The sequence below is a fragment of the Lissotriton vulgaris genome, chromosome 12, assembly GCF_964263255.1.
Source record: "Lissotriton vulgaris chromosome 12, aLisVul1.2, whole genome shotgun sequence".
Lineage (NCBI taxonomy): Eukaryota > Metazoa > Chordata > Amphibia > Caudata > Salamandridae > Lissotriton > Lissotriton vulgaris.
Genome location: NC_141700.1, coordinates 136,081,783 through 136,094,444, shown reverse-complemented (window position 1 = coordinate 136,094,444; position 12,662 = coordinate 136,081,783). Strand labels below are relative to the sequence as shown.

Genomic DNA, 12,662 nt, shown 5'->3' with positions numbered 1-12,662 from the left:
TGGTTGAACCACTATCCTTCACTATCTCTCTCCCTCAGCACGTAAACAGGTGGCAGTAGCATTGATAGGTTCAAGGTTGGACTACTGTAATGCGCTTTATGTAGACTCCAACAAGGGGCTCATTCAGCGATTACAGGTAGTTCAAAATGCGGCTGCTCGCTTTGTCTTAGCACTTCCCAAAGCTTCATCTGCTACGATGGCCAGAAAGAGCCTTCATTGGCTGCCCATTCATCTCAGGATCTCGTTTAAGATCCTCTGTCTTGTCTATCGAGCTTTGGCAGAGGGTTCTTCTGACCCCCTGGGTGCCCTGCTGACCCGCTATCAGCCTGGTAGATCTTTAAGATCTTCTGAGATGAATTTGTTGGTTGTCCCACGTGCCAAAAGGGTTCGTTGGGGAAACAGAGCTTTTTCCATTGCTGCTCCCAAACTATGGAACATGTTACCTCTTGAGATTAAGATGCAACCTTCTCTGTCTTCCTTTAAAAAGGCGCTCAAGACCTGGTGTTTTGTCAGGGCTTATCCGTAATTAGGATCAGTCTCTGTTATCTGGTATTATTTGGTTAGGCGCCTTGACGCCCATCTGGGCTTAGTTGCGCATTTCATTCATTCAACCTCCACAGCTGAAGGAGGTAGTGGTGGTGGAGGAGGTGTCTGAATGGATTCAGAGACTTGGGAAGGAAATCTTCTCCTGTAATCCGTCATCATCATCTGCAGGTCATTTATTAAGGAAGAAGGCATAGAAACCATACCCTGATGCGATAGATTCTGCATTCTCTCCCTAGAAGGAGGCCGCTGTTTTTCCTCATAGTAGCAATCAGTCAGAATCCTGGTATTTTACCTGGAGTCGAGACGAGCTATAAGCGTCCCCATATGGACCATCATCATCATCATCCACATTGAATAGTCCTCCTCTAAAAGTAAAGCTGGAGGCAAAGGTGTTACTCTGCGTGTGGATGTCATTTCAGGTGTGATTTGGCGTCTTCTTATGGAAATTCTGACTTTTTGTACCGTCGACAGGACCACCGTCGACAGGATAGTCGTCGACATCGCTGGAGACGGACTCGACGTCGACGAGAGCACCATCGACGGAGAGAGAACCATCGTCGACGGAGGGGATATTGTCGACAGCCTCATCGACGAGCTCGTCGTCAGTATTAAAGCAGTCGCCGTTCTTGCCAACGTCGTCGTCGACCTCGTGGACGTCGACACCACTGTCGGTGACATCCTCGTCGACGTTGAGGTAATCATAGTCGTCGACGAAAAAGAGAATGAAGCCCCAGCCGTCGACACATCCGTCGTCAAGGCTGTCATCGGCGACGTTGTCACCGTCGATGCTGTCGTCGTCGTCGTCAACGGTCCTGTCGACGAGGCAGAAACAGCACTTTTCTGGATTTTCGTTGTCGACGTACGTGACGATGTCACTGTCGACGAGCGGGCCTGCTCGTCATATTTATGCTCCTGAGGTAGGGAAACAGGTTTCTTAAAACCTTTTGTTTTCCCAGGTGGCGGAGAGACAACAGAAGATCCTTTCTGAGAGGAAACCACCTCTGACACCAATCCCTCTTTCTCCTTTGCACCTCAGTGAGGAGATTTTCGGGGACTAGACCTATCAGAGGTCTTTTGAGAGGTCTTAGAAGGAGGCTCAGCAAAAGTTGAAGGGAAAGACCTACTTTGCAGCCAGGTTAGAAGTCTTCCTTCTCTGTCCCTTAATGTTTTAGTAGAGAAGGTCCTGCAGATCTTTGTGGTCCGGGTACAAGCAGTATATACAATCTTTATGCTTGTCCTCTACATAAAGTCTTTTCTTTGAACAGGTAGCACAAGCCTTGAACAAAGATGTCTTCTCTTTATTCAACATCTTGAGTAAAAGGTTGTTCCAGCTCAGAGGAGACTCCCTTAGCACAACGTGCAGTAGAAAATCTGAGGTTCTGGGGCTCTCTCAGGAGGGTTATATGGGGTGAGGCTATTCTGATTGGTTGTTGCAACTTTTTTGGTCCCTTTTACAAAAAGAGGTGGATAGGCTACAAAATGAGATGAGGCCTAGGCCTAGGTTTCTCTTTTGTACCTACTGCTATGGTATTTTCTATTTACTGAGGCTTCCATTCCGATGACGGGGGAATGATACAAAGCATGGGAATCTATGAAAGTTCCAATACTGGGGCAAGTGACATTATAGTTTTCTTAGTTAGGTGACCTCAGGCAGATCACACCACTTTCTCTGACTGTGATGTGAGGCCCCAGGCATGGCATGTCATCTTTTCCATGTTTATGTGTGTCCAGGCAGACACCCCTACTAAGACGGTGCAGCCTCAGGCAAAGCATGTCAACATGTAGTACTGTGTCTTCAGGCAAAGCAGTCTCCATCTCAAACAGTGTGGCTCTTATAACAAGAATGCATGCAACCTAAGGCAAGACATAATTTTTTAAAACGATGTGTGATCTCAAGCAAGTTATGTCCCCTTCTCCAATTGTGTGACCTCAGGCAAGGCACATCACTTTCTTAGACTGAGACGCCTCACACAAGGCACATCACCTTCTCAGACTGTCGGACTTCAGATATGTATGTTTCCTTTAACACGATGGATCTTCCAGCAAGTCATTCACCTTCGCAGTGTATATGTAATTTAGAACAAGTATGTTCCTGACCCTGGAAGCATTTATTCGTAGCGTGTAGTGCTGCAGATTCACATGCTATGCTTACTCTTGTCATCTAGTGTTGGGCCCGGACACTGCAAGATGTTTTTCTCAAGGAAGTTTTATGATCCATCAATCAGGGGTTTGTATAGCGCAGCTACTCACCCGTAAGGGTCTCAAGGCGCTGAAGGGGTTGGGGTGCTGTTGACCAACCTGGGGCCGGGGTTCAGTCACAGAGCAAGGTCTTGAGACCCTTCCGGAATTGGGTTAGCAACGGGTATTGGCTGAGGTGGAGAGGCAGAGTGTTCCAGGTCTTGGCAGTGTCGTTTCTCCTCCCCCACCCCCCAATGTATTGTGCATGTTCAACGGCTGCTTAGTTAGTTTTTTTCCAGCCATTGGGCTCAGAAGCATTTGACAATCACAAAAGAACGCAACCGGAGATCCAGTAGACTACACCCACCGTCTCATAACGCACCCATACCCACGGACCACGCACGTCACCTAGGCTTCATCCTGGACTCCTCTCTCTCGATGACCAGACAAGTCAACGCCGCCTCATCATCATGCTTCAACATCCTATGTATGCTCAAAAAAATCTTCCGTTGGATCCCCACCGAAACAAGAAAGATGGTCACCCACGCACTGGTCACAAGCCGACTGGACTACAGAAACACCCTTTACGCCGGAACCACAACCAAACTACAGAATAAAATCCAACGCATCCAAAACGCCTCAGCCAGACTCATACTAGACATCCCCCGCCAAGCTCACATTTCCGGTCACCTGAAAGACCTCCACTGGCTCCCCGTCAACAAGAGAATAACATTCTGTCTCCTCACCCACGCACACAAAGCCCTCTACGACCTAGGACCCGAATGCCTCAACACGCACCTGTCCTTTAACACCCCCACCTGCCAACTACGATCGTCCAATCAAGCCCTCGCCGCAATTCCACGCATCTATAGATCCACCATGGGGGGAAGATCCTTCTCCTACTTAGCGGCCAAAACCTGGAATTCTCTCCCCACCCACCTCCGCCTTACACAGAACCACCTCTCCTTCAGAAAACAACTAAAAACTTGGATATTCGATAAGTAAAGTACCCCCATCCCTCAAGCGCCTTGAGACCCTCTGGGTGAGTAGTGCGCTATACAAATGCTAAACTTACTTACTTAGAACGTGTGACCGTAAGCAAGTAATTTGGCCTTCTCAAACCATACAATTTAAGGCAAGACCTGGAACCTTATCAGACTGTGAGGCTTCATGCCAGTTAAACCACCTTCATCAGCAGACGGTTTCAACTCAGGAAAATTAAATCCCTGCACACAAATGTTTGACCTTATGTAAACCATCCCACATCATGTGCTTGTGTGTTCCCGGATGCAGGTCATATTACATATGTTATCCTATCTCAAATACTACCCATATCAAATCATGTGCTCCAATCATATGGCCTTAGGCAAATTCTATCACTTTATATCTCTATGACTAACCTCAGCAAACCACTTTATTGTGCGACTTCAGGCACACCACATCTTCCTATCAACAAGACTTAGAGGAGATCACGTCACCATCAACTGTGAAGATGTGTGGAAATTACCTCACCCAAATCATGTCTGTGTGTCTGATTTTCTCTCAGGCAAGCCACATCCCGGTGTTTGTGTGCGAGACCTTATATCAGTGTGTTTCCTTATGTTGTTTTTCTCCCATGGTACACTTCTTTACCAAATAGTGTGTGACGCCATACACATTATGTCACTTCTGATTGTATGTGACCTCAATGCACACACTTATTGACTATTAAGTCTCCTGAGGCGGAAAGCCGGGAGAGGATGCATATTTGATTTGTCTGCACTATTTTTAAAACTTACCTGCTTTTAAAACTTGTTTACTACTTGTCAAGCACCGCGCACTTTCAGGGCACGGTAGAGCGGACCTAGCGCTCACGTGACCCCTAGCACCGGCTGCCTTTGCCGCTGGCCACGCCCACCTTGAGGCCACGCCCACTTCCCGCCCTTTAAAAGCGCTGACACGCTAGCGCTCGGCTGAGTTAAGTCTCCTGAGGCGGAAAGCCGGGAGAGGATGCATATTTGATTTGTCTGCACTATTTTTAAAAATTACCTGCTTTTAAAACTTGTTTACTACTTGTCAAGCACCGCGCACTTTCAGGGCACGGTAGGGCGGACCTAGCGCTCACGTGACCCCTAGCACCGGCTGCCTTCGCCGCTGGCCACGCCCACCTTGAGGCCACGCCCACTTCCCGCCCTTTAAAAGCGCTGACACGCTAGCGCTCGGCTGAGTTAAGTCTCCTGAGGCGGAAAGCCGGGAGAGGATGCATATTTGATTTGTCTGCACTATTTTTAAAACTTACCTGCTTTTAAAACTTGTTTACTACTTGTCAAGAACCGCGCACTTTCAGGGCACGGTAGAGCGGACCTAGCGCTCACGTGACCCCTAGCACCGGCTGCCTTCGCCGCTGGCCACGCCCACCTTGAGGCCACGCCCACTTCCCGCCCTTCAAAAGCGCTGACACGCTAGCGCTCGGCTGAGTTAAGTCTCCTGAGGCGGAAAGCCGGGAGAGGATGCATATTTGATTTGTCTGCCCTATTTTTAAAACTTACCTGCTTTTAAAACTTGTTTACTACTTGTCAAGCACCGCGCACTTTCAGGGCAAGGTAGAGCGGACCTAGCGCTCACGTGACCCCTAGCACCGGCTGCCTTCGCCGCTGGCCACGCCCACTTCCCGCCCTTTAAAAGCGCCGACACGCTAGCGCTCGGCTGAGTTAAGTCTCCTGAGGCGGAAAGCCGGGAGAGGATGCATATTTGATTTGTCTGCACTATTTTTAAAACTTACCTGCTTTTAAAACTTGTTTACTACTTGTCAAGCACCGCGCACTTTCAGGGCACGGTAGAGCGGACCTAGCGCTCACGTGACACCTAGCACCGGCTGCCTTCGCCGCTGGCCACGCCCACCTTGAGGCCACGCCCACTTCCCCGCCCTTTAAAAGCGCTGACACGCTAGCGCTCGGCTGAGTTAAGTCTCCTGAGGCGGAAAGCCGGGAGAGGATGCATATTTGATTTGTCTGCACTATTTTTAAAACTTACCTGCTTTTAAAACTTGTTTACTACTTGTCAAGCACCGCGCACTTTCAGGGCACGGTAGAGCGGACCTAGCGCTCACGTGACCCCTAGCACCGGCTGCCTTCGCCGCTGGCCACGCCCACCGTGAGGCCACGCCCACTTCCCGCCCTACGGCCCCTATAAAACATGTGTAACTTCAGAACGCGCAGCGGGCGAGCGCAGCGGGCGAGCGCAGCGGGCGAGCGCAGCGGGCGCGCCGTTTGCGCGCCGAAGGCGCGCCTAAGGCAAGCCCGTCTGCGCCCGTCCGCGGCCGGACGGGGCCGGGGGCACGACCCCTTGCCAAATTTACATCATACTCCTCTGAGGAGCTTACCACCCTCCAAGGCCACTGGCCACTCCCAGAATCCGTCCATAGGCACATCGCCTCATTAGGGCTTGCCCACCCTCCCACTTCAACATCGCCGCCTTCCCGGTCGGCCTCCCAGCCTCATCGCCATTCCCCATCTGACTCCTCTCTCCCTACTCCGTCTTTATCTGTCCTCTTACTCAATACCAGATCAGCGATCAAGCACCATCACAAGCTATTTGTCTTACTCGATACTAAGAAACCTGACCTACTGCTCTTGACTGAGACCTGGTTCTGTGATTCTTCCCTCCCTGTCCTCTTGGCTACCCTCCCCCCTCCTACGTAGCCTTACGTGCCGATCGCCCGGCGGGTAGGGATGGCGGTGGTGTGGCGTTAATCGCTCGATCTGATTTGAATTTCCAAACCCTTCCCTCTTCCCCCATCCCCCCCACTGAGTTCCTTGTAGCCCGCTCCCTCTTCTTTTCTCCTCCTATCACTTGCCTTCTAATGTATCGCCCACCCCAGCCTTCGTCTCTGTTCTTACCGGCATTTCAAGACCTACTGGCCAACTTGGCTGTCAACTACGCCTCGGTCCTAGTGCTGGGGGATTTTAATTATTGGCCCTCGGACCCCTCTGAGTGCACCACTTCGAAAGAGTTCACGGAATCCCTCCTTTCTCTGAACTTTGTCCCGCACATTAGTGTCCCCACTCATTCTCACGGTCATGTACTTGACCAGGTCTGGTCCCTTAACCTCCCAATCTCATCGGTGACTGTATCTCCCTGTCCTTGGTCCGACCATGCCCTTATCTCTTTTTCCATCTCTCTCAACCCTGTATCCAAAGCCCCTCATGCCAAAAATACCTGGGCACGGAATTGGAACAGAGTGGATCCTCCTTCCCTGCTCCGGAACTCCACTCCGTCCCTTTCTGGTCTCTCATCCAATTCCCAAGCCAATGCTATTAATACCTGGCTGGCTGGAGGTTGTGACTCAGTGGCCCCCCTACGCCGCATTTCCATCCGGCGACCTAAGGACTCCAACAGATGGTTTAATGACCACCTAAAAAAGCTAAAACTTACCGTCCGTCAGGCAGAGAGGCAGTGGAGGAAAAATTACTGCCCATCACTAAAAACCCTTTACCTCACATCACTTGCCGAATACAAAACTGCAATCCTCTCAGCCAAAACTTCCTACTTTTCAACAAAAATCATATCAGCTGAAAATAAATCCAGGGAAATCTTTGGCATAGTGAAGGACCTGGCCTACTCCGACAGAGCCTCACCCCAAATCCCTCCATCACAGCCATTATGCGATCAACTAAACACCTACTTCCTGGACAAAATCGTCACCATCAAGGCCAACATCCCCCCCCCCCTCGTCCGCCTTTGTGGACCCCTCCCCTCCCACTGTTCAAACTCTTATTACTTCCATTCCCCCCCTCACTGAGGCAACATTCTTGGAGATACTCCCCAAGGTAAAGTCGGGCTCTCCGACAGACATCTGTCCGGCACGTATACTGCAACAAATCTACTCTTCTTGCCCTGAACCCCCCGTTACTTTCCTTAACAGCTCCCTTGCGCGGGGAGTAGTGACCCCCCGCGCTCAAATCAGCCACCATAGTGCCTATCTTAAAAAAACCTGGCGCGGATCCGTCCAACTCAGCCAATTATCGCCCCATTTCCCTGCTGCCCTATTTGGGCAAGGTGCTAGAACGCCATGTCACCGCAGTTCTCAGTGCCCACGTAGAGGCCAATGGGGGACTAGCTTCTCGCCAGGCCGGCTTCCGCCCTAGACACTCGACCGAATCAGTCGTGGTATCGGTCTTGGATAACCTCAGGAAGGGTATGGATAATAACAAACACCAGGCGCTGGTACTCCTCGATCTCTCCGCCGCCTTTGACACGGTAGACCATACCATCTTACTGTCCCGTGTCAAGGCGGCTGGAATCGAGGGTTCAGCCCTGATTTGGCTTTCCTCCTTCCTGAGGGACCGCACCCAGGCGGTTCGCTTAGGAGACTTCACAACCACCCCACTCCCTGTCACCTGTGGTGTTCCCCAGGGCTCCTCTCTTTCCCCCTTGCTTTTCAATCTGTATATCTTTCCTCTTATCTTCGCCCTTCAGCAGCTGGCGGTCACTGTATAAAATTATGCAGATGACCTCCAGCTCATCTTTGACCTATCCTCTTCCCCCCTCTCCGTCTCTAATTTTCAATCCACCATGACATTCATCAGGGACTGGATGAACCACAACCATCTTAAACTGAACCCGGATAAAACCGAGCTGGTTCTCTCCGGTGGTTCCTCCAGTCCCTGGAACTCTCTTTTCTGGCCCCCCACTCTTGGCTCTTCCCCCACTCCTTCAACCACGGTCAAAACACTGGGTGTTAAAATGAATAACCAGCTCACCCTCCATTCACAAATCAGCTCGGTAGTCTCCTCCTGCTTTCTCACCCTCCGAACCATCCGCACTGTATCCCGCTTCTTTTCCCCCCAGGCACTTAAGGTGATCATGGCTGCACTGGTAATATCGCGGCTGGACTATGCCAATGCCCTCTACAACGGCATCCCTGCATACAGCCTGAGAAGGCTTCAGATGGTCCAGAACCAGGCAGCCCGGTTGGTCTATGGTCTCCCTCGATACCATCACTCCACACCCCTCCTCAGGGAGCTTCACTGGCTTCCTGTTAAGGAACGCTCCCTGTTTAAGATCGGCTGCATGGTCTTCCAGGCCCGCCAAGGCACTGCCCCCGCCTTTATTTCTTCACTAATAAAAGATTACATTCCCATGAGAGAGCTTCGTTCCTCCTCTAAATCTCTCCTTCAAATCCCGCGATTCAAACGGAAAAAGTGGGGTGGAACTACGTTCTCCACCTTGGCGCCCACCTTCTGGAATACCCTCCCCGATTACCTTCGCTCCGCCACCCATTACCTCTCTTTTCGGAAAGACCTTAAAACGTTTCTTTTTAGACAGGCCTTCCCCGTGTAACCTCCCTTCTCCTACAGGACAGGTTCTATATTTCTGACTCAGTTGCCTAAACTCTCCATTAGCGCCAAGAAACCGTACGGTGCACGCTGCGCTCTATAAATGTTTTAAATTAGAAATTAGAAATTAGAAATTAGAATTTATACTCAGGCAAGTCATGATATTTTCTCTTAGTACACCCTCAGGCAAGTTATATAATTTTTTCAATCTTGGTGTGACATCTGGAAAATCATGTCACTTCTGCGGACTGTGCTGGTGGCATCAGACAATATATATCACATTCTTCAAGTCTAAAAATAGCAATACAATGTCACTGAACGAAACTGGGTGCGATAGAGGAGAGCCTTGTGATGATCTCAGGCTGTGTGACCTTGGGTGTAATGTCTGTGTTGACTGTGTTTGACCTCAAATCATGGTCCAGGAACTGCTATAACCTGGAAATCATGTCACCTTCTAGACCAGTGTGTAACCTCAGTAATCTTATCCCCTTATCGACCATGTGAATCCTCAGGCTATTCATATAGGACTTTCTCAAACTTTGGAGCAACAGGAAGTCCTGCCATTTTCTGTGTCAAACTCCAGTACAATTCTGCTACCTTTATAGTTTGACTGCTGGCAAATCATGCCACTGTCTCAGAGTGTGCGATATTTGAAACTTGTGCCACTTTCTAGGACTGTGTCACGTCAAGATAGTAGGCTCCTTTGTTGGCGGTGCGTAATGTGAGTTAAGTCATGTCTCTTTTCGCCTTGCGAGTCTGCGCAAGTTCTGGATATCTTCCCTGACTACGTTACCCCAGGCAATCAGGTCACATTCTGGACTGCATGTGAAATCAGGTAAGGTATGTCAGTCTCTCAAGCTGTCTACTGACCTCATACAAGTCGTTTCACTGTCTCTTCATGTGCCAAGGCACAACATATTCTCCTTGTCTAAGGGTGTGTTACTGAAGTAAGTCACGACTATTTTCCCTGATTGTGTGTGTGAAGTTAGGCAAAGGATGGTACCTTCTCCAAATATATGAGAAACACACCTTTTCGAATGCTGGACTACGTGCAAGCTTGTGCTTGTGTGGTTAGGTGCTCATACACATCAGGCGCACTAGCTAGGTGTGACCTCGTACAATTAGTTACCTTCTCAGACAGCACATTTCACAAGCCATGTCTCTTTCTCACGACTCCAACGGGTGATCTCACCCTCATGCAAGCCGCATCCTTTCTCAGAACTGGTCACCCTGGGCAAGCCATTTGTCTTTTTTGGGTTGGGTGGTCTTTGAAAAACCGTGACCACATCAGACTAGATGACTACACGAAAACATATATATATATATTTTAATTACCTTCAAGCTAGTCATGTTACCTTCAGTGTTCTAGTCTGAAATTCTGTTCTATTACTAAACATCACCATCACATCAATCTCCACAAAGCATCCCTTTGGCCACAATTAAGACAACTAGTTCAGCATACACATGCTGTGCCAAGTTATGGTGCACTACTGGAAAATAAGCCCTTGTCTCGCCTATACACTCCCACGACTGAAACAGGCACCAAAAGTATGTACATGTCCAGAGAATTTAGTACACAGTTCATTCTGAATTACTTCAATTCTGGTTTATTTGGGAACAAAGTCACAAAAATATGAAATTATTTTCTAATGTTCGAAAAATTTGTTTATTTAGCAATATTGTTATTAAGAACCTTTCAATGTTCAGAGACACAATACACATTTGGAGAACCAGCAAATTTGCCCCATAGACTGTAAATCTTCAACAATTCTAATGTAGCACACTGTACCTCATGTTTTAGGACTCGCAGACATCTGTGAGCAAAAGGATTAGGATGGCTTTGTAACACACATAGTGGGCATCATCTTACCTGGAGGCAGTTTCTTGGCACACAGCTCCATGACATCCACACAGTGCTGGACTGGCCCATGGGAGATCCTAAACGAAAGACAGGAAGGAAATAAAACGATACATCATTATATGGAACAGTTCTGTAGGGAAACATCACCCAACCATTCCATACATTCCCCACTCACAATTCAGTGTTTGGGTTCTAGAAGAACGGATGTCATTAGAACAAGAACAGTGATCACGGTCAATTTAAGATACATTAGTTAATGCTGTGGAAGGAAGGCTTAGGAACGGTTTCATAAGCCATCTGGGGACAAGATGTGTCACCAGGCTACATTAGAAATCAATGTGCCATCAAGGTGGTGGGATGACCTTTGGGGATTGAGCCTTCATGTGCTGTAGCTGAAGCGACACAGAGGTGGGCGGTTCGCTAGCTTAGTCAGATTTTGAGACCAGAGGTAATGGTTTATAGTGCACACTGTGTAAAACTCATACCCTGGAACATTTAGTCTCTGTAACTTTTATCACACAGCGCACCAAGACTAACTGAGAAGAAAGGTGGAAAGGCAGGAACAGCGTCGGGGAGAAAACAGATGGGAGTCAAGGGGATGTGAGCATATGTGCAGGGAAATGAAAAAGATAGGAACAGGATATTATACACTGTTGAAGGTTGGAATGAAAAGTGGAGTTGAAAAGGGGAAAGAAATGCTGTTAACCCGTATAAACTGTAGAGATGTTGCTCGGTGGTCTTCTATTCAATCAACTAACTTTGATCCAAGGAAATACTTACACCACAAGAGGCTGTCTAAAAGACAATAATTGTTGTCTAAAGGCCAATTTTGCGAACCGTGGAAGCATTATGGCAAGAATTCTAAGGTGGGTTTCTACGCTCACACAAATTGTGTGATACAGGACAAATATATATATATATATATATATATATATATATATATATATATATATATATATATATATATATATATATATATATATATATATATATATATATGTATATATATATATATATATATATATATATATATATATATATATATATATTGACACCACACCAAACTTCACCACCCAAGAAGGCGCTGACTCCGTGTATCTTAGTTCAAGGGTGTTTATTTTACATCAACTTCTGCTCAGACGCGTTTCGGCGGCTACCTCCGCCTTGCTGACTAACATCTGACCAGGCAAAGTAACGCTTTTTATACATGTTCTAAATTTCACATGAGTCATAATTGTCATCCCTAATTGGCATTGGTTTGTTGCCATGGTGACTATGAGTTACACCCACACAATTACGTGACTGCTTACATTGTTTGACATTCTTTGGTGGTTTTAGTACATTCTACATGTCACGTTCATTGGCATGCATTAATCAAACATTTATATCATGTTAATCAACATACTCATTGCATTGCTGATCCTTGTATTCTTCATACATTTATAGTTTAATCATTGGAAGAAAACCCGTAATACGTGACACCCTACATGTTGGCCTGCGTCATAGGGGATCGGGCGTATCAGATGGGAGGTGTGTTAAACCCGTGTCTGTGATTGGTTTCACGGACCTCGGTTCAAACAAATGGGCTCCGTTTCATCGGAAATCGGTTTGCTGGCCTGACGGCAGAGGCAGAACATGTTGTAATGTTAACACTCGTCCTCGTGCAGCCGGTAAGTTAGACCACTGTTTGTCAAGGTGAGCCTCCAAAGACAATTCTCCATTACCGTCAGTATTGAACCTAATGGAGAGGTACAAACCCG

General features: G+C 47.9%; 1 protein-coding gene across 1 annotated transcript in view; it reads right to left on the bottom strand.

Moving 5' to 3' along the window:
• The window catches only part of ATP8B2 (ATPase phospholipid transporting 8B2), a 470,208-nt gene that overhangs the window by 413,315 nt on the left and 44,231 nt on the right, over nucleotides 1-12,662 (bottom strand). The window contains exon 2 of the mRNA XM_086947594.1: nucleotides 10,912-10,979. Within this exon, the coding sequence (XP_086803720.1) occupies nucleotides 10,912-10,942 (31 nt within the window). The 5' untranslated portion in view covers nucleotides 10,943-10,979. The remainder of the gene's footprint in view (nucleotides 1-10,911; nucleotides 10,980-12,662) is intronic.